A 27627-nucleotide genomic window follows, 5' to 3' on the forward strand; every position below is an offset into this window, starting at 1 on the left:
GCCATTAAGTTTTTATAAAACAGAAGGGATGGTTCTGTCTGACCAACCTCTCATTTGAATTACCTGCAGAATCATGCACCCAGAGTGTTCATTATGCATGAGGGATTATTAAGCAACCTGCAGTTCGCTATCAGCTCACTGCAGATAGCTTTCGTCAAAGGTGCTGCCCCCATAACTGATGTAGGTGTTATTTTAATGCAAGTACCCTTTTAAGAAGCAATCATTATAGATTTAACAACCAGCACACACACACCCTGGAGAAAAAATAACTGTACAAGTTTCATATAAGAAATAAGAAGACATGGATATTACAGGCTTTTAATAAAAATAAGCTTAATAAGCTAAAGACCCATAGATGACAAGCAAAGGTTCATTAATACATAATCCTCGGGTATAAAATAGAGAAAAAGCAAATACTGGATGCAGACCAGATTGCAAGAGAAACACTTTTTTCAAGGAAATGATTGCTGAGCTACCTCCATCTAAAGACAGAAGATGCTTGAAGAACACGGCAGTCTCCTGAAATGAGCAGCTACTGATTGCAGGGGAACAGAGGTGGAAAGGCAAACCATACTATTTACTCCATATATGTTTCACTGATGATAATAGTAATTTTAAAAAAAACCCAAACAATTTCAGGCTCTGGATACTTGAAAGCATTACAAGTAACAGCTCATCCACCTGAAGGTGTTAACCACTAACGAAGCAGGAGAATGCATACACAAAGCAGCCTTTACCAATGTGGGGCCCTCCAGAGGATCTGGGACTACAACTCCCATCAGCCCCAGCCAGCATAGCCATAGAGTGATGGGGTTGATGGGAGTTGTGGTGCAAAGCATCTGGAGGGCACCAGGGTGGCATAGTGACCCAACCCCTGTCCATTTCAATAGTTCTCAATTCTAGCACATTGAAAACAGAGGGTACCTAATACCACTCAGTGTCTTGTACCAAAAATTATATGCCACTTATCAAACACAACATAATAGGGCTGGTGGGCGGAAGGGGGGGGGTTTACTGTGGGCATGATCCAGCCAAACATTAAGTACGTTCCCCACTAATATAATTGGAAGAGATTAGTCATTCACTTAACTCTCCCACTGCTATCAGTGGGCTGTAAAAGTGCTTAATTTTGGGCTGGATAGGGGTCTTTTTTACTTTCCAAAACCAGCTCCATCAGGTGGTTGTATTTTAAGTACAACCCCCTCCCCCACACACAAATGAAATTCTCAACTCATCAACCCCGAAATGTCCTTTTCGGACAAATTTAAATACCTGGTCCAATCTTGACTACTGAAAGAAGTTACATAAATATGGAAGTCTATAAAGCTATATTAACAATTTTAACCCTGTGGCTCAAACTGGACTACTCTACAAAAGAGAAGGGTGGGAAGGGCTAATAATGTCTCAGTCTACCCTAGAAAAGTTATAAGTTAGGATATTACCACTGGTATGTTCCCTACCACACAGGACTGCTAAAGCCCCTGGAGCGAGAGAGTGTTTTGCAGTTATCATCCCTTTTGCACCTCCAGTCCCACCCAAACCTGTCATTAGGTGTAGGTAGGTAAGATTCAAGAGTTGCTTCAGAGCGGGATTTCTCCCCCAACTTTTCATACCGCTCAGCTTAGACCAGCCTCTTCCAGGCCATTCCTCCATCTTCTAACACACTGCCTTTTGTTGAGTTGCCCTGCCAGCTGCAGACCCATTTTCCAGTCCCTCCTACAAGTGATTGCTGCCAGTTAAAATTTGATCGCACAGGCCTTAAAACTCTACAGCAGCTTCCCTGGACCTGGTAGCCTCCTCTCTGCTGGCTGGGGCAGATGAAAGTTGGTAGACCAAAAGCAGCTGGAGGGCAACCAGAGTGGGGCGGGGGAGAGAGTCTTCTCTACAGTAAGCTAGATGCAAAATAATACACATTGCAACTTGATTCAATACGTTAATTAAAATGAAAAACAGTTTCATCAGTCACTCACACACACACACACACACACACACACACAAATACACACACATCAGTCAAGGCCACCTGGGTGTGCTGGCCAGCAGCCATGTTAAAGAAACACATGTGTAAGAGTCAAAGACCCAGCTAGTGACTCGAATAACCAGTTAACAAGATACCAAAAACTCCTTGCACAGAGGTTGAGGAGTACAGCTAAAAAAAGAGCAGATTCCAGTATGGGTACACGTATAAATCTAATAGCATACACTAGTGCTACATATCAAAATCCTGTACAAGTTAAAAATATTTTTCTTAAAAGCCACATAATCACAGTCACCCTTTTGGCATTGGGGGAGGGGGGCAGAGCTTCGTGGAGCCAGGGCCCAGCCCCAGGAACCAAGGTGAGATGCCAGGAGTGTGTGACGTTACTGTAAACAGGAGGGTGCCTCTGAGCATGCGTGGAGTTTTATCTGATGGAGCCTCTCTCTTTGAAAATTAAGCATGGCACATGGAAGTTACAGGCTACATTAAGCAAGGCCCAAGTGCTTTATGATTCGCTCTTAATTAGTGTCAATAAAGAAGCATATTTAAGACAAGTGGGGACAGAGAGTAAAGAAGGAAGTTCTCCAGAGCAGCCTCCTTTGTGGCCACAGCCCTGCTCCCAGCACATGGTATCTCCCTTCATTGCAGTGGAGGAGGTGGACCTGTGGACACTGCAAGACAGGGAAAAGGGGGTGGGGAGCAACTAAAAACAAAAGTTTATAATGTGGGCAGTACTGAACAATAACCTTCTTGCGCTTCATCTGACCATCTGGACCAAACTACCACTTAAGTTGGGCAAAGCTCTTCTACAAAGTAACGTATACCCAGCTTTAGGGCTTGTTGGCTTAGTATAAAAATAAACATCTGTGCCACTCAAAACCAAATCAGTACTGTGTGACATAATTAAGACGCTAGTGATGTGCGGCTCCAGCCAGAACAAGGAGATTGCAAGGCTGGTGGCTTTTTACACAGAATCATAGAACTGGAAGGGACCCCAAGGGTCATCTAGTCTAAGCCCCTGCCATGCAGGAATCACAGCTACAGAATCCCTGACAGATGCCCATCCAACCTGTTTAAAAACCTCCGAGGAAGGAGATGTCCTTGTCAACAGCCTCTTGCTCTTGCAGTGACAAGCCTGGGATCTGAGGAGCTCTGCAACAGAGCATCTAAGGTGACATTTTAACCTGCAGAAGAGGATTTGCAAAACATGCATAGATCAGTGTCGTCTGTAGAATAAGGAAGCCCTAGCATGCACGGAGGGCAGGGAAACAGGACTCTTCCTGCTATGGTGCTGCCTGCCAGTCTCTCCAAAATAACCACAGCTGAAACACAAGAATGTCATCCTCCTTCCAACCATTTCTGGTTCCTTCCTTGGTCCCATTGTGCACAAGCCCTTTTCACCTGCAGTGAGGCACAATGAGAGGAGGGAGGAAAGGAGGGGGAGAAGGTCCACAAGGGGAGTGTGGTGAGGGAAGCTATAGCTGAGTCCCCCATTTTGCAGCTCCTCTTCCTAACTGCTATCTGGCAAGGCACAAGGGGCCTTTGGAACAAGGTACTAAGGATGCAGTTCGGAGGAAGTTAAGTGCACTTGAGTACATTTGCCTGGATTCCACCTTATATCTAGAAACAAAACAAAACAAACCTCACTTTATTAAAAAGCTAAACAGTCTAACTCGGGAGGTGTGCATATCTATTATGAAAACAACAGTTTACAGTGCAGAAGTTTATAGTGTAGCATGTAATCGTGTAAAACGCTTTGGGTGAAGGGACCCAGTTCAGTGGCAGAGTATCTGCTGCCTTGCAGAAGGCCCCAGATGCAACCTGGTACTTTCCCCCCCCCCCAGGTAGGGCTGGGAGGCATCCCTGCAAGAAACCCTGGCAAGCAGCTGCCAACCAGTGCAGACAGTACTGAGCTAATGGTCTAACTTGGTAGAAGGCAGTTTCCTGTGTTGAGAAACTCAATGGGGGGGGGGGAATGCTGTAATTTTGAATTCTAACATTTGGATACGAGGCAGATTAACCACATCTGTCAGAAAGCATTCCACCCCACCCCCCCATTGGTTTCAGTTGCATATCTTGCATTCTGATGACACTTGATAAATAAGAAAGGGGGTCTCCCTCCATCAGACGCTGAAACTTGGAGGGACATGTGAAGAGGAGCATCTCCAATATGGGAAACAGAACAAATCTCTCTCACAAACAATCATTTGCTGGGCGTTATGGACTGGGAAGCCTTCCTTGGTAGTGAGTGTGTTCATGTGGCACGTTTCACATGAGGAATGAGGCACAGGTAGGCTTATCGAACGTGCTTGGGGTATATGCAATTTGTCTACAGAGAGGGGAGACCTAAGAAGGAAATCCTCGAAAAGCTGATGAGATGAATGTGTGATGCTAGAAGGTGGATTTCTGAATTTTGAGGTTTCCTCTACCTTGCTAATCATTTGTGAATTAAAATGGGAGTCTGTATACAAAAGGGACAACAAACATTCCCCCAATGGCAGAGTATGTACAAACGACAAATCCACAAAGACCACACCATCCAGTTATAAATGGGGGAGGGTCCCAAGCTCCATGGTCGAGCATCTCTGTAGTTCAATCCCCATCATCTTCAGAAAGGGCTGGGAGATAACTTTGCTTGAAACCCTGGAGAGTTAAGCAGTGTAGACAACACAGAGCAAGATGGACCAATGACCTGACTCTGCATTAAGGCAGCTTCCTATATCCCTATGCTAGCAGGTACCAGATCCTACAGGTATTTATGCACACCAATATATGGGACACAGACTACGAAGTACAGTGGTACCTCCGGTTATGAACTTAATTTTGCTAATACAGTCATACCTCATGTTACATTTGCTTCATATTACGTTCTTTCAGGTTACGTTCTGCGGTGATCTGGAAGTACTGGAAAGGGTAACTCTCTGGTTTTGCTGCTCGCGCATGCGCAGAAGCGCCATATCGTGCCATGCACCTGCGTAGATACGGCGCTTCAGGCTGTGCTCTTTTCATGTTGCAAACGGGCCTCTGGAACAGATCCCGTTCACAACCAGAGGTACCACTGTAGGGCCCCCCACTTCCACTCACATCCCGGGGCAGAGTTCACAACTAGGGGCATCTATTTTCGGGTTAGCGGAGTTTGTTACCCGAAGCACCCGTAAGGAGGATGCTACATAACCCAAGGTTCCACTGTAGTCCCATTGAACTTAGTGGGACTACTTTGTTTTCTGTGTGTCACATATATCTGTGTCTACTGGGCAAATAACAGTAGATGAAAAGAAAGGAATTTCCTTGATCCAGGAAGTTGCCCATCCATTCTGTAATGCCTTGTTGAGCAAAAACACCTTAAGCAAGCGCAACACCAGTAATCAGGCTGCACCTGGCAATTATATTTCAGTAACAAACACAGCTGGGCTAAAAATAATGCTCCTCACGGTCCCGATTTCTGTTACTGCCAAGACTGATCTGTCCATTTTGACAAAGGGCCGCTTATCTGGTTCTTGTGTATTCCCATTAACAGCAATGGAGCTTTGTGATGGTTTGACTCCTCCTAGATTTGACAAATACCCGACCAAATTCAATATGTGAAACAGAAACGGCATCTTCAAACCAGCATTTACAGATATTTGCAAATCCACTATGCTGCAAAGGCAGAAAATCTATTTAGCACATTTTAAGCAGCTCCTTGAGTCATCTTACAGTGGCCACAAGGTGTCTCAAATAGGGTTCTCAGGAGGAAGGTAGCCTTTAGTCATTAAAAATATATTCACTACCTTCATCAGAGTAACAGCTTAATGACAGCTGCTTTAAGTGCTGCGCTGGGCCTCTTGCAAATCATCCTAGAACTGGGAGATTTAACTGCCTATACATTCCCCTGTACCTGCAACAGGTCTTGGCTGGGCACTGGTAATCTCACATTTCTTGATCAGTTCACATTGATTACCACACACTGCTTTTGCCCTTGTCCAAAATGCTGACCAGAACATAGAGCACTGAACACACCTGCCATTCTACAGGGCAGGAAGAATGTATGATCTATTTACAGCTCCTTAACCACTCTAAGAAGCAAAAATTGTCAGTCAAGCAGTCTTGGTCAGATGCACATTTCTTACCAATTGCAGATGCTACCTGTCCTTGGCAGAGGAGCATATCAATTTATACAGGACCAGGGCTACCAATGGGCAGTGCCACAGCCTTGGCTGAATCAGCCCTGGGCCATATTAGCACCTCTTTTCCCTTATCAAATGAGCCTTTGACTGCCAGCCCGTTAAAACTGCTGAGCTCCCTTTCCCCAGACTCCCCTAATGAACTTTCAGAGCCTTTAAAACAAGTTAGTTAAGGCAGCACAATGTGAGGACAACCCACAAGTTAAATAGGTTAATGGGGAAATCAGAGGAAGATCAACAAGATCTCCCTGTGACAGAGAAGGAACACTGAAATATACACTGAAGTGGAATGTGCTGATGTTGTGCATAATACCACCTCTGAGATCATTGCAACTACAGTATAAATCAGGCCTTCCACACTGAAACATCTGTAAGATTGGGGCAATGCTGCTTCATTGAATTGCTACTCTCTCTTTACGCTTTCCTCACCATTCCTTCAAATGGTCTAACAGGGATGGCCCTGGCAGGCAGAAATGCAGGCACAGAAGCAAAAGCTTTTTTTTTTTAAAGGAATGTAAAAGCAGTCCCTCTGCCACCCAATTCCCAAGCTGGGTGTCCTCTAGTGAAGCGGCCAGGCTGGCAGTGGGATGGCAGAGGATAGAGACAGACAGAAGAGGCCCTTCTCCTTGCTCTCCCCCGTTCTGAGAACTGCTGACCAGGGCATCTGTGGACATCCAACATGAGATGCAGAACCTCTGCAAGGGAAGTTGCAAGTCTTGCTCCACTTCACTGGAACTCACACTTGGCAGCGTGTGTCAAAACATCTTCTACCATAGTCCAAAATTTCTCGACGACTGAAGTGCCAACTGTCTGGGCAAGGTCCATGAGGCACTGCAATGGCAAAACCTCTGTTCGTTCAAAGCAGCGCCAGAGCAAAATCTTTCACTGAGAGGAAGGAGCCATCACTACGTGGCATCGGGCCTCAAGAGACTGTCGGCCACAATGTCACTGGCGAGCCCTAAATGCTCGTTTCCAACGCGATCCGTAAGTTTTCTTTTTAAAAAACAAAGAGAGGTAAATTCTCAGGTGAGGGACTGACTTAGGTTGCCCTTTGCCAGGAGTTAAAACAGATTCCGCTTGCAAGTCTAGGCTTCTGCTCCCAGGCTCCTTTAAGACACGCTGGAACAGCGGATGCTGGGGGAGCCCATCTGGGTCAGGACCTTGTCTAGCCACTGTAAGGGGCCGTTCAGATGAAGCTCGATCCAGCAGGGAGTGCTTGTGACCGTCTGCCGCCTAGAAACGAGGAGAAGGAAGAATGAGAATCAGGGCTATGTGCTCCCCACACTAAAAATCGCAAGAGAAGGTATCAAAGTTCTGTGCCAGGAATTCTGCAACCAGCACAGATTGTGTCAGTTCCATAGCTGAATATTTTAAAGTGTGCACCCCCTTGTTTGGGGAGGGGAGGCAGCCCTGCACAGCCCCCAGAACTTGCGTGGCCTTTCAACAGCTGGGCAGCCCCCCTTTCTGCAATCTAAGGGAGGGAGACAGAAACAGGAGGTTTATTTGAGACATGGGGGGCAGGAGGGCAGGCAATGTTTCACTGGGTGGGTCTTCAACTGTGCAGACTTGACAAAGAGCTACACGAAGGTTTTAGCTGCCCCTCTGCTCACACACATGTAAGCCCCTGTCCACAGCCTTGAGGACTGGAAGCTTATATTTAAAAACAAAATAAAAAGGAAAGGGGTTTCTCGGGATGCCAATTTGTGTGCCAGAGTCCAAAGACTGAACACTGTAGAGCTGTAAACCCTCCCAGGAAGCTTTGCAGGTGTTAAGAAGCACCTCCCCTGCCTCTGCAAGCACAACCCAAAACCTATTTTGGCTACCCTGTAATTGTCAAAGAGAATCACCACACCCATTCCCAAGCCACTGACTTAGAGAGGGGGTGGGGACAGAATGGGAAGTTCATTCTGTGCAGCTACATTGCTCCCTAAAGCGCATCTTTTGTACAAATCAAAAGCCTGAAGAGCAAAAACAGCAAAGGCGAGTGATTTGGGAAGCGGGGGTAGCTTTGCGCTGGGACAGAGACCCAACTAGACGCAGCAACCCTGGCGATGCCAAAGTTAACTCACTGGAGGACAGCGGCCATATCGCACCAAGAGCAAAAGGCACTCTGGACTGGAGCACCATCCCCGAATGAGAGCCAGTCCCTCCCCACCCAGTGCAACCCACTCATCTGGATCTCATTAAGAGCCCTGGCCCTCGGCCAAGACGAAACACAGTCGGCAAGCGGGAGGGAGGGAGGGAGCAAGCTGGTTTCAAAACAAAATAGACTCCAGACATCTGGAGAAGTTGAAGGGGGTAACCCGAGAGGCCTTGGCTCTGGGCTTCATCTCTAGTCACTTGCAAGGAGGAGGAGGAGGAGGAGGAGGTCTGCAAAGGCGCAGCTGCAAGGAGACTTTGATGGGGAGCCCTCTCTTGAAGAAGACCAAGGAACAGGGACCCAGAATACCCTTTAAGAATCTTCCTGGCTTTGATCCTGTCTGCACAGCACCTTCAACCAAGCAAGAATTAGGCTGTGTTCAATCTCCCCCCTCTCTTTTCCCCCAGAGTTACCAGCAAGGGGGTGCACAAGCAGTAGCCATTAGCCATGATGGCCACGCTCAGCTCCGTGGTCGGAGGCAGCAGTGCTTCTGAGTCTTTGCTGCTGGAAATCGCAGGAGGGGAGAGGACTCTTGTGCTCAGATCCTGCTTGTGAGTTCCCACAGGAACCTGGCTGGCCACTTTGAGAACAGGATGCTGGGCTGGATGGGCCACTGGTCTGATCCAGCAAGGCTCTTAGGTTCTTAACTGAAAACACTCTCGCCTCTCACATGGTGCAAAATGGTGGCTTACTTAGAAATAATTCCTAGAATTGTGGAGTTGGAAGGGACCCTGAGCTTCATGTAGTCATAGCTGTCAACTTTTCCCTTTTCTTGCGAGGAATCCTATTCGGAATAAGGGAATTTCCCTTAAAAAAAGGAAAACATTGACAGCTATGCCCCTATGGGGATCAAACCTGCAACCTTAGGGTTATCAGACCACACTCTTATTAACATCTCCAATCTCAGAATAGATTCCTTCCATCTCCTAGTCCCCTAGACTCCAACTCTAAACGTGCAGAGCAGGGGTGATCGATGCAATGGCCTTCGGAAGTCACTGGACTCCAGTTCCCATCAGCCTCAGCAAGCATGGCCAGTGGTCAGGGAGGATGGGAGTTGTAGTCTAACACCACCTGGAGGGTCACAAGTTAGCTACCTACCCGCCCCGCCCCCAATACAAGGGATTAAAAAGATGAGAGAGAAGACAGTCCCCACGCGAGACGGATTGAGCAGCTAAAGCAGAAGGGGCCCTGACACTCCATCACCACCAGGGCCCCAACCTGGAGAATTCAGCCATCCTTGCCTTATCCACAATGGAGAAGCTTGCAGGATTTCCTGCACTGATGCCCCCTCCCTCCCACAGCTCCCCTTTCTCAAGGGCATGTAAGCTGAGTCAGCCCCCACAAAAAGTGAGATTTGGACAGTTCCCCCCTCTTTTCTATCCACCCCAGCACCACATACAGAGCTGCCTTGTTTTGACAGCACAACAGGACTTCGGGGCCTGCCTGTCTTAATGGATCTTGCGTTATCTTGCTGCTGGTTTTGCTTGCTAGTCTGTTTTGCTTTTAGAGTGTCGTTCCCCCCCCCCCATTTTTAGATTTGACTTTTGTTTTGTACAGTTGCCAGTCTCCTGCAAGCTGCCTTGTGTACTTTTGCAGAAAGGCAGGGTATGGATTCATTAATAACAACAACAAGAAGAACAACAACGAGGACCTGACCTGTATTCGGCCCCCCAGCCCTTGACAAAGCTCATTCGGATCGTGCACATTCTCGTCAGCTGGTAGACGGCTTCAAAGCCCTGGTTCACAGACTGGGCCAGAAGGGCAGCAAATTCCTGGTTGTTAAAAATCTTCAAGTTACAACCTGTTGAAGACAAGATCAGGGCAAATGTCAATGTGAAATGCGGAGACACACGGAAAGATTTTATTTTATTTTATTTGCTGAATGAGAGGTGACAACACACTCCTCCACAAGCCAAAACTTTGTAAGAAAGGCAGCAAGGGCCAGTGGCGTAGCGTGGGGGTGCAGGGGGGGCCGGCCGCACCGGGCACAACATCTGGGGGTTAGGGTTAGGGGGCGCAAATCCATGGGTTAGGGAGCACAAATTACCTGCCTTGCCCCGGGTGCTGACAACCCACGCTACGCCACTGGCAAGGGCAGTGAACACAATGGCAGGCACCATCCTGCAGACACCTGCCTCAAACCCCTTGCAAGGTCAGGAAGATGAGCCCTCTGATCGAAAGAGGAGTCGGGGTAGGGAGGCGATAACCCTGAAAATGCCAGCCATAACCTTGTAATGTTTAAGAATAATGCAACGAGCTCATCCTCTTCTCCACTCCCCCCCCCCCAAAAAAAACCCCCCAACCCTGCCATTCTAACAGGAGAGGAAAAGTGTTTGAAGATTCAGGGCAGATACATAGTCTTCATACAGCACATAGTTAAATTATGGAACTTGCTCCCATCGGAGGCAGTGAAAGCCACCCACTTGGATGGCTTTCAAAGGGGATTTGGCAAATTGCTGGAAGATAATGGCTACTAGCCACAAAGGCTATACTCCACAGTCAAGAGGCAGCAATGCTTCTGAATACCACCTGCTGGAAACCCCAGGAGGGAAGGAGAGAGCTCTCATGCTCAGGTCCTGCTTGTGGGTTTCCTTTGGGGACATGTGGTTGGCTACTGTGAGAACAGGATGCTGGACCAGATGGGCCATTGGCCTGATCCAGCAGGCTCTTTTTTGCATTCTAAGCCTGAAGTCTGCCCGGCCCAGCAGTAAATGATGCTGAAGACTAAGACCCAAGTCCCTCCCCATGGAGGATAACCTTCACCCACACCCATTGCCAAGTGGAGACTGGGGGTGCCTGGGAGAAGAAGATGCTCTTAGCATCATGGCGGAAGCACCTGCGCTCAGTTCTGGTAGCAAGCTGCACAATCAGTTCTTAATGCACACAAACAAACACAAAACACCATTCACTCCCTTCGTCACTCACTCAACGTTCAGAGGAGCTCCTTCCTCCGAAGTTCAAGTTTTTGATGCACGGGCCCAGCTGCGAGCTAAAACTCCCTCTCTTTAAAAAAAGCTTCACAGCTGCTTTGGAGCTCAGGGAGGCAGGAAAATAAAAAACTTCTCCCGTCGGCTGTCAAACACATGACAGCGTCGCCGCGCTTCGCTCAGCGCCCCAACCAGATGAACTCCCAAGTCTTGGCAGGCGCAGAGTTGCTGATCTAGGCACAAGCTCAGGCCAACGCCTACAGATACACACACAAGCACAGCCTCCTGATAGTGAGGTCAGAAGGCAAATGAAGGGGAAGCTGCAAACCCTCCTGTCAAGTTCTTTCTACAAATCCGACTGTACAGGAGCTTCCCCAAGCTGGTGCCCTCCCAATGTTTGGGACTGCAGCTCCCAGTGATCAAAACACCTGGAAGGCACAAACTTAAGGAAAGCTGTTCCGAAGGACCTTGCCATGAAAGCCCAGCTAAGGAGCAAAAGAAGTTCGGTTTGAGGACCTGTGTTCAAGTCCTTTCCCTTGCCATGGACCCAAATGGAAGATGTGCAGAATTAATATCTTTGCATTGCCGCAAAAAAGGCAGACTTCTTCCCCAGAAGCAGAGTGGGTGACATGGCGGGCTCTGGTGCTGGAGAAGACTTCCCCATCAATGTTGTTTGGACAGCTGCCATTGACCCATCCATGGGGGGACCCAGAGAACTTGGCTGCGCTTGAAAACTGGTGGAACTTGGTCAATGAAAATTGTTCTGGAGAAGTGGATAACACTTCCAAGAAATAAGTTCTTGGGGCATTGGGTGCTGCACCCCAAATTCTGTAGTTTGGGTAGCATGGACACAGCACTGCTCAGAAAGCTGGCAAGGGTTACAGCTAAGGGTTGGCAATTGTCTCCCATCCACCAAAAAGAGACCAAATCTATTCCTCCCTTGTAGAGTTTCAAAATCATGGCGGCTGGTGGATTGGGCCTTCATAGGGCCAAAAGAAATAGTGGCACGCACGCAGCAACAAAGGAGGAAAGCCACTCATGAGTTACCTGGTGGGATCTTGCACACAGTGGCCGGATGCCACCCATAGCGCTGGTTGCAGTTAGGAGACTGGACAAAAATGGCACTGTCGCTAAGGCACTCAGCGAACACCTCCCCTCCGATGTAATATAGCCTCACTCCTCTCCCTAGGGAAACATAGGGTAGCAAAGTCAGGGCAAAAGCAGCCAAAAGGCAAGGAAGGACACATTCGGAAGCAATGGCTCTCTCTCTCTCAAATGGCTTGGAAGCTATCCTGGCACCACTGCAGACAGACAAAATGCTGGGCTGGATGAGACACTTAGTGCATTACCCAGCATGGAAATCAGGTGTTCAAATTTTATCCCTGCCTTCCCCACCCCCCAAAAAAGTCACATCGTTGCTTGTAATTTGTCCTCACAGCCAGCATCTGAGGTAGCCCAGGGTGTGTGGCTCAGCCAAATAATAATAATAATAATAATAATAATAATAATAATAATAATAATAATTTATTCATCCCCACTCTTCCCGGTTTAAAAACCGGGCTCAGGGCAGCTAACAGCAAAGATAAAACATTGATTAAAATGTGACTTAAAAACAGCATAAAATACAACATAAAATGCAGCATCAATATCAATAAAATTCAAAAATTCAGGGGTCCTTTTTTTCGGAGGGGGAACCTAGTCAGTAGACATCAAATGATCACCAGGGCTAACTGGCCAAGTTGGTCCTACTAGGGCCAGCAAGGAGACCAGGGAAGAATTTAAATGTGGGGTCCCAGAAAGGGTTTCTTCATAGACGAGGAAAGGGGAAAGGGAATAGAGGATCAGGCTAATTCAAATTGAAGGCCAACAGAATAGCTCTGTCTTACAGGCCCTGCGGAAGGATATCAAGTCCTGCAGAGCCCTAGTTGCGTGGGACAGAGCATTCCACCAGGTTGGAGCCTTCACTGAAAAAGCCCTGGACCTGGTGGAGGATAGCCTGGCTTCCTGTGGCCCAAACTCTCCACCAAATTCCACCACCAAACTCTCCTCGGATGCAACAAGGCAAGAGACGCTACCGATGTGTCGCCTGGTGAGCTCCACCGCTGCGTTGCGGTTGACGTTCGACAGCAACCCGAGGCAGAAGCGCTCAGAATTTGAAGGGTCGGTGAAGCCGTCCACTGTCATGGAGGGCTGCGACGCATGGAAAGTTTCCCCAACACGCTGGTTGAGCTCGTAGTAGGAGATGGAACACCAGAAGGCAGGTTCACAGTAAGTGACTGGCTGGAGATCTGCAAGAAAGGAGAGGAGTGAAAATTTGAGAGGAGCAAATATTAATGCTTCGTTGGTTTTAAAAACTACACAACACAAAGTAATCAACAGAAAGAAAAAAGAAAAAAGGAAACAAACATTCATTCCATAATTAGTGCTTGTTGTAGGTAACAATTTGTAGTTGGTTTCCACATGACCTCCGATCCCCTCATTGTGGTTCCCAAGCTCCATTCTTTAACTACACACTAAGCTTTGTCTCTTCTAGGTTATTTCAATTACATTGATTTTATTGAATTATCTTATTACACGCAGAAAGTCAATCCAAGCCTGCCAACGGATATTTGTTTTTGCAATGTTCTTTTAAATAAACTCTGTACACGTCCCACTCTCTATTAAACTTTTGATCAGTAACATCTTGAAACTTTGCTGATAATCTGGCCAGTTCTACATACTCTCACATTTTGTTTTGCCAATTTAGTTTGGATGGGGTAGCATCTCCTTTCCAACCCTTTGCGATTAAAATTCTAGCTGCTACTGTAGCATACATGAAAATTCTCCTAAATTTCTTTGAGATTTCATTGCTCATTATTCATAGCAGAGAGGCTTCAGGCTTCTTGGGGAATGAACATGTAAACTTTTTTTTAAGTTCGTTGTAGATTATCTCCCAAAATTCTCTAATTCTTTTGCAGTTCCACCACATGTGGACCATTGTGCCTTCTGCCTCCCCGCATTTCCAACAGGTGTTTGGCCTAGATCTAAACATTCTGGCCAGTTTAATAGGTGTTAAATACCACCTGTAGAGCATTTTCATGCAAGTCATAACATGCAGTCATAACTGCAGTCAGGACCTTTCAAATCCAGCCTTAAGCTAATTATTAAAACAAACCACCACTTGCCTTTGCAAGACACTTCCCTGTTAGGTGCCCCACCCACCGGCTTCATATCACTGCCTAGGCCATCCCCGAAACACCTCTATGTGAATTTCAAAAAAGCCCAAGCGGCACCATCCTTACCCAGATTGTTGTGTGCAGGGGACATTGGATTTGGAGATAAATTTGGAGAACCTGGGCGGGGAGAGAAAGAAGATGCAATTATGGTAAGCTACTATCTGCCCAAGAAGAAACACGGAACCCTAGTACTGTAGAGTTACAAGGAACCTAAAGAGTCATCTAGTCCACCCCCCCCCCGCAATGAAGGAATTAAGTTGATACGGCTACTATAGTGCTTTTAAAATAGTGATGACATTCATATCTACAACAATCGCTTCAGGAAGTTCTTGGGCAAGTCCAAAGAACAATTTGTGAGGCACTTCTAACTGGGAGTTACCTGGGGTCCCACTGCTGCCTCTTCAGCAGGTGGGTGGGTGACACTGCTGGCACAGGGAGAGCAGGGCACCGTCCTGCAGCTGAAGGTGGTGCCCGCCAGCAGATTATAGGGCAGCCAGCGGGGGACTTGCACCTTCTGCTGCCTAAAGCCTAGTGCAGTGATGGCCAAACTTGGCCCTCCCCTGTTTGGGGACTACAACTCCCATCATCCCTAGTTAACAGGACCAGTGGTCAGGGATGATGGGAATTGTAGTCACAAAACAGCTGGAGGGCCACGTTTGGCTATCACTGGCCTAGTGGGCTTCCCATGCCCAAAGAGAAAGCAAGGAGGACTTCTTCTTTCCGTCTGAAATAAGAGAGAGAGATGGGGCATTTGCACCCTGCTTTTCTGCCAAGAATACAGCAATCAAAACAAGAGACAGTCGCTATCTAGACAGGCTTGCAATTCAATTTTTTTAAAAAATGACACACAAGGAAAAAAGGACAGAGCGGGAAGAGGGACAAATAAAACATCAGACTTGGGCACCAGTTCTTAAACTATTCTTACAATGACCAGCTGGCACAGCTCAGGGGCAGGAGGTGCCTGAAGGAGCTGGTCTTTGGGCAAAGCTGATGGACTGAACTCTGCTTCCCATCTCTCCCCATGACTGAATGGCTGATCCCAGGTTACAGCTGAGTTGCACTCCAAGACATCTGGAGCCCACCAGGTTGGAAAAGGCTGCACTAGAGGTTCAAGCCTTCACCATATGGCATGGACCAAGACACCTGCTGCATGTCAGTTCCATGAGCACATGCCACTGCTGCCTGAGCATTCTTCGCATCCCCTCTACCTTTGTATTTTGCATGGAAAACATCTGTTTTCAAATAAAGTTTTAGGAATCGAAGACACGGATAAAAAAACTATATGTTTTCCCACACGGATAGGGCACTCTGAGGGTACATTCAAAGCCAAAGCCAATTCAAATAATTATGGCCCTGAAGGCATGCCCCATATAGTGTTTCAGACAGATGCCGACCACACAGCCAATAATTGCACAGACCAATGGTGTTGGACCAAAGAGGGATGAGCGTGAGGCCTACCAGCAATCCCAGCCGGCCTCCTCCCACCTGTGTGCTTATGGCAATAGATGATAAATGTGTCACTCATTCTCCTTTTAGAAACCCACAAGCATTCTTCAGCCCCAGCTATGGCGAGGGAGATGGCAAACGATACGTGGCAGGGGTGTTGGCATGGATTGTCCCATTCTCTCTTCCCAACTCCCCAATTCTCCCTTGACTAGCCCTTGTGTTTGCCCCAACTTTTCCCTTCCTCTTCAGCTGTAAATGGAAAGAAGTGTGGAGCCAAGTGGTGTAATGGTCAGAGTGTTGGACTAGCACCTGGGAGACCAGGGTTCAAAGCCCCACTCGTCCCAAGAAGCTCATTTGGTGTCCTTGCGCCAGCCACTGTTGCTCAGGCTAACCTAACCACGCAAAGTTGTTAGGAGGACAAAATGGAGATGGGGAGGATGCTGTGCCAGCCTGGAGGGGGTGCAGCAATCAGGCCCGGATCAGGCATGATGCTGTCTCCCCAGTGCCCTGCTATGGGGCTTCTGCCAGTGGGATTCCACACCTTTGACAGGCAGAACTGAGAACTGCATGTCAGAGGAGGGATGCCAGCATCACTCCATGGGCATAGGCTGGTGGAGCTGTCCAGGCTGGGCAGAAAGAGATCTCTGTCCCTTCCTCCACTACAACCCTGCCCACCTCTAGACATGATGAAACAGGGGTTTGAATGACAGCCTAAATAAATAAAGAGAGATGGAAGACTCCAAGCCAGGTGGAAAAGGGGCAGTGGGTGGCATTCAGCTAGGTTTTCCGCCAAGTAAATTAAAGAACATGACCAAGTAAAATGTGGCTCCATGCTACCCCCATATACAGAGTGCAAGAGACTGGGAAGGAGATCACTTCTAAGGAGTTTTCAAACTCTGGTAGATTATTCTACTAAAATGACAAGAGAGATGAGCACAATTCCATCAAATGTCACATATTAATTTCAGGTGTGATGTACCTGCATCCATGCTATGGTTCATCTGATGGTCACTGGTTTCTCCATCCTCACTCAGATAACCAGGAGGGGGTGTTTCTGCAAGGGGGGGCAGGGCATGGGGGGAGGGGAGAGAAACAAAGCTGTCATAAAAATCAAGCAAAATTCAGGAAACATGAGCACATATTTATAAACAATGCTGCCCTTGTCCAATGTCTTGAAAAGAGCTTTATAAGCCATCACCTCCTTAGAGTAAATGCTGCAAGATCAGGAGCTACACCTTCCCCTTTTACAGACGGGTCAACTGAGGCTTCTCTAAGGTCCAGGACTTACGAGGACCTTATCCTGAGCCCACTCTAGACTCCAGAGTTAATTTTCAGAAGACCTCCTTCCCCATGCTCCTTTATTCACTGGGAATGGAAAATGAGTTAAGACACACGGGCTCTTTCTCTCTCTGCTCGGAAGCAAGAGAAAAGGAGGAAGAAGTTGAAAGCCCTGAGGCGACAACCTTCATTGCTAAAGTTACTTCCGTTCGAAATAGGTAGATTGGTGACACATATAAGCAGAAATGTTCATGTGTTCTGAGTGTCTAAGCCCAGAGGTGGGCAGAAAATAGGCCAGATTGATTGGAAGATCAAAGCAAGGATTTCTGATTCCCAGCTGCTTAGCAACGTTTACTTATTTAATGACAATAGCAGCAACTGAAAAGGTCTCCCCACTCCCAACAAACCAGGTGGCTGAAAGAGAATACTCAGGCGTTAGAGGGGCACCAGACGTGGATATCTGGTTCTTAGTTCTGGTATTGATCACAAATTCCTGGACAGAACATGCGCTCAGAGGTACTCTGGGCTGAATCCAATGTAACACTGAGTAACACATCCACCACACAAGCAGAAATCCTTGAGTTGGATACCACCATCTGTTGCTTAATTCACAGCTCACCATTATTTTTGTACCTGGGTCTGGTAGACCTGGGGAGCGGGTGGTTCTAGCCAAAAGAGACAATGTAGATCTCCCAGGCCTTGAGCCTGATCACCTCTGGTCTCGCCAACAGAGCACCTGAGCTGCAATTCTATCCACCCAACTAAAAGGGTCCGCACACCACTTCTGTTGGGGCAAGGCATGCATACCGTACCTGGAATGTAGTTGCTTTGAGGTTCTATGCCCGCTGGGAAGTTAGTGTTCTCTGGAATGGAGTGGCTATAATCATCCAGTGGAGGAAACTCAGCTGGGATCTCTGTATGCCTCGGAACCAATACTGGAGGTAGCACTGAAGAGGTAAGATAGCCAAAGAGCAAATGTCAGCAAGACGTCTAACAACAAGGTCAGCAAATATTGGGTGCAATTCCACCACCTGCTCTGGCTTCCAGTGTCCCAGCCTTCTACACAAACACTAAAAACAACAACAACAGAGGCCCATTGTAGTACCTGGTGTCTCCACTCTTTGATAGTGATACGGATTCACACAGACTTCATCCTTCTTCATGTTGAAGGCGTATTCACACATCTCCATGGCTCGCAGTTCGTGGTGGCTGTGAAGATCTGGCCACCGCCAGAGCCGGCAATAGATAACATGAGGGAGACCCTTTCGGTGGGATACCTGCAGCCGGCCATCCAGCGATCTGAAATGTTGGAAACGAAAAGGCAATATTAGAAGTGGAAAAGGCAGAGGGCTTTGGTTTGAGAGTTCTTCCCTATTGAATAAAAGAATCTTATGGCAATTAGAAGGAAATCAATCCACAGAGACAAGTTGGCTGGTTATTAAAGTATCGGCAGAATGGCACTGCCCATTTTGTTCACCAGCGGGGTGGGAAGAACAGGAAAACCAGACGTTTTGATCTTGCTCTCCTGAAAAATCAAGGAAGAAGAAATAACCACTGCACCTAGATCCAGCCTACAAGAGATTTACTTTAGCATGTACAGCCAAGAAGGGGTAAGCAGGAAGCACATCACCCCAAGAACGAAAGAACAGGCTATTAAGCTTCTGTATTCTTGCTTGTCACTATTATTTAGGCACTCCTCTCTCTAACTCTCACATGCTTGCACGCATTGAATTTTTAAAGTGTTTCTCCCAACTCTCTGTATAGAACAGATTAACACTGGGGAGGGCATTTAAAAAACACAAGATCAAAGGGATGCAAACATTTAGAAAGTAGCAGTAACAACAAAACTGCAAGGAACATGCAAAAATCAAGATTACTCTGAGCTGGAAATCTCCGCTCCATTATTTATTTATTTTCCCTGGCATTGTACAGTTAAAGACTAAATCATATAAAGTTTCTTTAATGATTTAAAACACAGCCATGTCCGAAAGGTTGAGGTTATAAAACTCTTCCCTGTAGCAAAATTACAGCTCCTGCAACATGAGACACCTTTTGCAGAAAGCTTCATAATAATTTTTGTTTTTAAAATGCACCGTGTGATTGGAAGTGAACCGCAGAGGATTCCTGGTTTAAAAGCAGAGCAATGTAGAACAGTGGCAGAAAATTCCTCCAAGTGAAGAAGCCTCCAAGCATCCCTTCCCTGCACTCAACAGAGGCTATTCCAAAAGAGGCGGAAACAGAACCATGGCAAACAAGGGTCTTCTAAGGAGGCCAAGCCAAGGAAGCAGGTGGAGGCAAGAAAGGTGGCTTATCTCAGTCATGCCAAAATCTGTTAATCTCATTTTTCCAAGCTCCTTCTATTTCCAAACTTAAATTCAATTTTCCCCATTTCCACAACAATTCACAATTTTTAAAGTTCTCACGAAATCTCACCGGCATTTTAGTGTGAATGTCTCACAATAAGCATATTTTTATATGCAGCTTTGACTAATACATACACTTTTTGCAAGCAATTTCCCCCCTAACATAATGCATTTTCAAGCACACTTGAAAGTATATGCATTTTTGTACACATTACTTGGCTGGAGAACAGCACCACAAAATTCAGAGAAGTGCAAAGTTTCAAAAGATGGCTGTGTTTCAGTTTGCCTATTGTTTTGAAAAGCACAACATGGGTTCATCTTTATTCCTCCCCCATGTAATTTATTGAAAATCAAGACAGTATATACAACATATTCCAAATCAGCAAAATCAGGCGCATCTTTAAATCTGAACTGAACTAAATCTCTCCCCAATCCTTACTCTCAGCTCTGCTTCACTCCCCCCACCTCCTGCGCCAGGATTAAAATTACAATCGAAGCCATATTCCAAGTGGCTTTAAGAAGTCAGCCATCAAGGTCCAAGCCAGCACAAACACAGGGGCCAACTGCAAGTGGACGCAAGTTCTGCCAACGCCCTACTGTGCCGCTTCCTTACCTACCATTTAAACAGCCTCCCCAGCACACCAGATCCATTTATTTGGGACAAAACTGGTGCCAGCTGGGAAGCTTTCCCACGCCCATGGCTGACTGGCAAGAGCCTTGTTTTCCTACTCAAGCTCCTCCATGAAAGGTTGCAACGGTGGTCAGTCCCGTCCAGCATCAGCACTGCCATTTCCTGTGGCAGGAACTTTTCAAAGTTTGCTCTCATAGGCTAAAACCAAACCCAAGCAAACGTCCCAAACATCCTCCGCCCTTCTGAGCTGTGTCTGGGCAAGAAGAGATGGAGGTGGGCAGTGCTGTCTATGACACACAGGGGAAGGTGGAGCCCAGCTCAGTTATTCTGGGCTGACCCCCAGCCAACATGAACTAGATGAAGGAACATAGCTGGATCTGCATTGAGAGAGAGAGAGGGAGAAGCGGGGATACACTTTGTGGGCAGGCCGAGAAGAAAGAAGGGCCTGGTCTTCCAGAAAGGGCACCCAACAGTTCCAGGAAGGGAATTCCAAGGCACCCAAAAGCACCATCCATTATCTATACCTGTGCAATCACAGTAGAAGGTTTGTAGCTCTAGAGCAGCATTTCCCAAACTGAGGTCTCCAGCTGCTTTTGGACTACAATGCCCATCATCCTTGGCTAGCAAGACCAGTAGTCAGGGATGATGGGAATTATAGTCCAAAACCAGTTGGAGACCCAAGTTTGAGAAACACTGCTCTAGAGCATAAGACAAGCCTGCTGGATCAAACCAACGGCCCATTTAAGTCCAGCATCTTGTTCTCACTGCAGACAATCAGATGCCTGTAGGAAACCAGCCAGCAGGATTCAAGCATAAGAGCTCTCTTCCCCTCCTGTGGTTTCCAGCAAGTGGTGTACAGAAGCATTGCTGCCTCCAACTGTGGCAGCAGAGTATAGCCATCCTGGCTAGTAGCCATCGATAGCCCTCTCCTCCATGAATTTGTATAGTCCTCCTTGAAAGCTATTTAGGTGGAAGATGGTAGAGCATCTGCTTTGCTTGCAGAAGGCCCCAGGGTCCCATCCCTGGCAACATCTCCAGATAGGGCTCTGAAACTCTCTTTTCGCAAAAATCCTGGAGGACTGCTGCCAGTCAGGGCAGACAATATTGAGCTAGCCAACTCAGCACAAGGCAAACCAACATGTGGCTACATTATTTTCTTATAAAAGGTTCCATTGCCCCTTCCTCCCTGCCTTCCATCTTCCAGGTTGTTGCAGTGAGTGTGGTTGGTGATTTAATTTCAGCATGGCAAAGACCAATCTATGCAATTGAGAGAGAACGACCTCTCATCTCAAAAGCACTTTGGTGAGTAAGCTAATAATCCTCATTCCAGATCCACTGGAGTCGCGAGTCTCATACTGCTAAATTAAACACTCCTTTGAAAAAGCAGCGGCGATTCCAGGCATACCAATTCATTCACGTCTCAGCGCTCTACGTGATCCAGCAGGGAGTTTCATCAGAACAGGAAGAGAGCAGAATGTCAAGGAAATTCTCTGGCGTGCTGAAGAAGGAATTGCTTAATGCAGCCTTTGTCAACCTGGTGCACATCCGCTTCAGCCAGTATGGCTGTGCTCCTATCAGCTCCCAAAAGCAGATGACTTATGCTGGTTAGGGCTGATGGGAGTTGCAGTCCAACACATCTGGAGGGAGGGCACCAGGTTGGCAAAAGCTGGCTTAAAATAAAGACAGTCAACTCTGGTCCAAGAAGGTCACCAGGAGACAGAGCACAACACTTGAATTTGCACATTGTCAAAGTACCTGCCTGGCATGCAAAAGATCCCAGGGTTCAATCCTGGCACCTTCAAGGTAGGGCTGGGAGAGACCGCAGCCTGAAAGACTGGAGAGCGCCTGCCAGTCAGTGTAGATAATTAGGAACAGAGGGAGCTGCACTGTACAGAGTCAGCCTGTTGGTCTAGCTAGCCTAGTATTGTTTACACTGGCTTGCAGAAGCTCTCCAAGGCAGGGGACATTCTCAGCCCTACTTGGGAGCTGCTGAAGATTGAGCCTGGGACCTTCTGCATGCAAGACAGATGCTCTACCACTGAGCTAGGACCCTACGCCATAGCTAGGCCAATGCAAACCTAGACTGACCAATGGTCTGACTTGGAATAAGGTCAATGGATACCATTATAGGGAAGCAAGTGCAGGCAAAGTTCTCCTTGGTCTGAGTTATTCCTCTTACAGAGTTCTTACGAGTCTGTTAACAGACCCATCCCTGCAGACTCAGAGACACAGAGGTGGTTTAAAAAGCCATGAGGTTTTCATATTTTTAAGTTCTTCTGCATCTGATGAATAATCCAGACCTGTACTTTCTTCCTGAGGCGGTTTTATGACTGGATTGGCCCATTTTTGCCAAATACTAAATAATATATTCCACCCACCCCCCGCTGCCAATTACAGAAGCACTCCCAGGACTGGAGAAAATCTGCCATCTAGTCATGAAACCCAGTTTGCCAGCCCCCTCACACCAGACTCTGCTTTAGAAGGGCAGATGAGAGGGAAGGATGGGGGGGGGGGAGGAGGATGCCTGCACACACAGAAGAGACCAAAAGGGATCCTCTTAAGTTGCTCGCTATCCAACTGGCCTTGTGGTTTGGGGACTGAGGGTGGGGAGAAAGCGAGAGAATAGAAGTGACCGTCCAAGCCCTCTCAGTCTCAGGGCCCGCCAGCTGCAGTCTACATCATTCTAGCTGGTCACCTGTGATGAGCAAACCTCCTCAGGGCAACCAGGCAAGGAAGCCAGGATTTTTTCAGGCCACTGATACACTTCTGGTATTTGTGGCATGTGTGAGAAGGCAAGAGAGTGACCTTCGGGGGACCGGCCTATGGGCTTGTATTTTGTACACCCAAAACCATGCACTTCCCCCAAAGGGGTTCAGTGGCGTTTGATACACCAGTCCTGCCCCCTCCCCCCAAAAAGCAGTTCAACCAGGGCTATTTAGAATCACATGCATGTGGATAACACACACACAGCAAAGACTTGTAACAGGGCCTTCACAGTGGTGGCCCAACAACTATAGAATCTGAGTGCTAAGGAACACAAGACACTATTGTATAGTATCCGTCCATCTGGCTTGGTATTACATGACTGGCAGCAGCTCTCCAGGGTTTCAAAGTAGAGTTTTTTCTAGCCCTACCCAGGACTGAACCTAGGACCTTTACGCAGCATGCAAAGCAGGTGTCATAACACTGTGCTATGGAGGCTCCTAATGAGCACAGGAACCTACCTGATACCAAATTAGACCACTGGCTCATCCAGGTCAGTATTCTCTAAAGTGCTTTGCACCCACCTGGAAATGCCATTGGGGATTGAACCTAGGACCTTCTCCATACAAAGCAGGTGCTACTGCCACTGAGGTACGGCCCTTCCCCGTGGCTAGGCAGGTAGGCCCCATCCACTGCACTTTTAAGTGGGCCTTAATACCTACCGTAGGCCTTCCCTGAGGCCTTTGCTGCTTGAAATAAGGCTATAAAGCCAGGGCTCTGCTGCCAGGGTCTGGAAGAGTTCTATTGTCGCCAGTGCTTTAATTTACTTCTGCTCTGCTGGTCAGCCTCCTAGTGTTATGGAACTGACATTCCAAACGGTTTTGCGTTGTATCTGAACTCCGGTGCCGATTGCATTTTGCGTGGCGAGCTGCTTTGTGGAGCACGGTTCTCAAAAAAAGCTGCAAATCTTTCAAATAATAAATGAGGCATGGGGGGAAGCGCATGTCACATTCCCCGTCTCTCCCCACGACAAAACTGGGACTTCTTGTGACCTGGAACCAACTCCCCTTCTGGGTGTCCGGCCCTCCAGTTCTCACTGACCTCGTTCAAAGCTGCTAATGAGCGAGCGAAGGGTGAATCATTTCCTGCTCATCTGCCACACGCTGTGTCCCAGGAGAGGCTCTCAAAGACTCCCCTTCCCCATGTTGAGGGGTGGGGTCCAATGCACCTGACAACAACAAGACTTTCCCTTCTTGTCCTTACCGAAACACCCTCAGAGTTTCCACAAGAAGGGGTGTGTGCATAAAATGTTCATGCTTCTTGAGGGGGACGTGACTGACACGGCTTTCTCGGGGGAAAGGAAAGGTGAAAAGGGCAGTGGAGAGACAACAGAGTCGAGTTTATTGCTCTCCAACTTCCTTAATTATGAGTCACCATCGGCAGAGAAAAAAAACCCAGTTCCATAAACAGATAGAGAACGCAAATAAAAAAAGTGCGGGGAGAGGATGGAGGACCTGATAAGGCGTTTTTGAAAGTTACTGTGTTACGCAGCGCAGGGTTATCAAAGATTACTTGCCGACATCTGCAGCCTCTCATTTCCCCAGAGATGCAGAAAAGACAAAATCTCATTTGCAACCCTGCTCATCTGAAAACCAACACAAAAGCTATCAGGCCATGGGTGCTCCCTCTCGAACAGAAGTCACAGAAGCGGCCAAGGGGATTTTGACATCTCGAGGTGGGAAAGACAAAAGGCATCCGGCCTCTTCCACACAAGCCTGGTCCTGATGACATGGAACAGGAATGCTGTTCCTGGGTTTAATGTATTCATATTTTCATAAATGTGGGAAATCCAACAAGATCTAGCAGTATGGAATGCTCCTTTTTTAGTTTTCCAGGCAGCCATACCTTCTTTCAGGACACTCTACAGTGGTACCTCAGGTTAAGTACTTAATTCGTTCCGGAGGTCCGTTCTTAACCTGAAACTGTTCTTAACCTGAAGCACCACTTTAGCTAATGGGGCTTCCTGCTGCCACTGTGCAATTTCTGTTCTCATCCTGAAGCAAAGTTCTTAACCCGAGGTACTATTTCTGGGTTAGCGGAGTCTGTAACCTGAAGCGTCTGTAACCTGAAGCGTATGTAACCTGAGGTACCACTGTATTCCAGCCCCCTCCCAGTTTTATCTGGGGCTGATGGGTGCTGTAGTCCCAAACATCTGGAAGACATCTGGTTGCCTAAGACTACTCTGCGTCATTTTCACTCATAATCTTACTAGGGGTGGGGTGAGCAGATGATGATTACTAGTTAAAAAAAAGAAAGATGATTTTGTTGTTTATTGGTTATATGTTTTTGTTGCTGAAAATTCTGCAGCTCTTTATGGGTTACTGTATGGTTTTCCTTATAACATGCTGTTCTTTCTCAATTTTACGTTATACTTTATGTCCTTAAAAGTTTTGCAAGTTGTTTGCAGTTCCTAATGTGGCAAGCAATTATTGGTATAAAATACCATCCAGGGACAAGCAGTTACTTTCAACACTAGGTGTGCTGGACAGCTAAAAAACTAACCCTCGAGGCAAAGTTTTCACAACTGCATATTGGCACATCCAAATGACATCACAGTGAGAGAGATGTGAGGAAAGAGAGAGACAGCCAGGACTGAGCTCATCATGCTTGGTTTTCTTACCATTAATAAAAACAGGGAAAAACAAGATAAATGGGGGGGGGGGGAGAAAGAGGGAACATTATCTTGGCAGAGAAGCTGGTGCCACAAGCAAACTGGTGGGACAGCTGCTCAACAGAAGACACAGAAACCCAAGAAAAACACTTGCCGGCTAGCTGAGGCTCATGGGAGTCATGGTCCAAAACATCTGGAGGGCACCAGGTTGGGGAAGGTTGACTCAAGTCTCCCATGAAAAATCCCAATCATCCACCCACTGCTTTACTACAAATACCTGAGGACTCCTTGAACAGAAGGAAGGGGAGAGGAAGAGATGCAGATTGGCTGGTAAGTATTACCATTTTTGCAAGTAGCTCCCTTCTCATTCTTTGGCTCCTCCACCATTGACTTTTCACTGGTAACCAGTACATCAAAGAATCACACACAAAAGTATTCATCCATCCAGCCAATCAGCCTACCATCTATCCATCCAACCATTAGCTTTTGTGGAAGGTCACCACCCCAATTGAACAGAGAGAATGCACCCTAAATTTAGCTTAAGTTGCATGACTCAGGACCCCAATACCTCCAGGGTTGCCTTTCTTATATGAACCTACTCAGACCCCAAGATCAGCATCAGAGACCCTTTTCTGTGTGACTTATCCTAGAGCGGGAGGCAACAAGAGGACGGACCTTTTCTGTCGTAGACACGTTTATGGAATTGCTCTCCCCCAGGGAAGCTTGTCTGGTTCAGACTCTCACCTTTTCAGTGCCAGGCAAAATGGATTTATTTTCCCAGGCATTTGGACAACAATAACAGCCTGACTTTTACTGGCTGTGCTTTGGTGTTCATTTCATCTTGATGGAGGAAAGACATATATATTTTCCACTGTGCACGAGCAACTTGGTGTACACTGCATTGCTTTAAATGGGTAAGTTTGCCATATACTGTGTTGTTTGAATTTCAACCTTTGCAAGTCACTTCCAGAGAGGACTAATACTGGTTTTCCACTTGCAGGAATTTATAATTGGGAAGGAGGAATTACATAAGGCAGCCTTTAAAAAATGCAATTCCCCCCACTTGCAATTCCCAGGAGGTACAATTCATTCTGTCGCCCCTGGTCTCCACCACTTTATTTCCGCCTCCTTTCCCTGTATGCATAGGCCAGAAAAGCATGCTTGCTTTTAAAATCTTCAGAAATAAAAACAAAAGAGTGGCCACGTGGACCTACATCACTGGATTACTGTACGTGTGATGGCTTTAACCAACTGAGCTGCGGCTGAATGGATGAACCAACTCAACTGAGAAGCCCTGCATTCATGAGACAACATCAAGCAATAAAGCAAAGGGTATCCTGGATTGTGGCAATCAATGTGCAATGGCTCATTCACACATGCAGCTCGTTGCCTGACATCAAGCAACACAAACCTGCGTGAAGCAAGCCACAGATTTCGACCACTTCGGAAGAAGAAGACAGGGCTTCTATTCATTGCTGCTGGTCTGAGAGCAGGATGTGCTTTTCTGCAGGGCTCCCAAGTGTGTGGCAAGATGAAAGTGACCTGCACAAATGCTGCTTAGGGGGTGGAGATGGAAGGAAGACAGACACAGAGCTCTTCTTCCAAACCCCACATTTGCCTGTGACTAAGGACTTTGCTTTGCACACCCACTCACCCCTCTGAAAGACACCCACATGCCCCTCGGCAAAATAAGCTAGCTCACTCAAAAATGCACATATGGGACACCAAATGACGCCTTCTCACCACAGCAGTAAGCCTGTTTACTAAGAAAGCCCGCACCCCCAAACGTCTGCTTCGTGAGGGGTGGAAAAACACCTTCCAACTAGTCTTTTCCCCCCTCTTTTTTTCAATCACAAACCCAAAACAACACCTTATGTTCCAGAAAGGGCCCGAAGCTCTTGCTGTTATTTTCTTTATTCCAGTTCCCAGTTCCTCCCATTTACAAATCCTTCTGTTCTTGATTCTGCACTTTAGCTTGTCTCAAGCTCATGAAATGTTTTACGCCGTATTCAAGCTGCATTCAGTTAACCAGCCGCTGAGCCTATGCAGAGATCAAGCAACACAAGTCCCTCCCAACGTGCAAAGAAATGAACGTGGTTTCAATTTAGAATT

The 27627-nt window shown here is 47.1% G+C and overlaps 1 protein-coding gene across 1 annotated transcript in view; it reads right to left on the reverse strand.

Annotated features, from left to right (window-relative positions):
* Window positions 1–302: 302 nt before the first annotated feature.
* The window catches only part of SMAD3 (SMAD family member 3), a 66560-nt gene continuing 39235 nt past the window's right edge, over window positions 303–27627 (reverse strand). The window contains exons 2-9 of the mRNA XM_081888693.1: window positions 18253–18446; window positions 17960–18094; window positions 16849–16923; window positions 14490–14540; window positions 13284–13496; window positions 12256–12393; window positions 9938–10082; window positions 303–7374 (exon numbers count right to left, since the gene is read on the reverse strand). Of these exons, the coding sequence (XP_081744819.1) occupies window positions 7251–7374; window positions 9938–10082; window positions 12256–12393; window positions 13284–13496; window positions 14490–14540; window positions 16849–16923; window positions 17960–18094; window positions 18253–18446 (1075 nt within the window). The 3' untranslated portion in view covers window positions 303–7250. The remainder of the gene's footprint in view (window positions 7375–9937; window positions 10083–12255; window positions 12394–13283; window positions 13497–14489; window positions 14541–16848; window positions 16924–17959; window positions 18095–18252; window positions 18447–27627) is intronic.

This window comes from Podarcis melisellensis, assembly GCF_964234715.1.
Source record: "Podarcis melisellensis genome assembly, chromosome: 14".
Lineage (NCBI taxonomy): Eukaryota > Metazoa > Chordata > Lepidosauria > Squamata > Lacertidae > Podarcis > Podarcis melisellensis.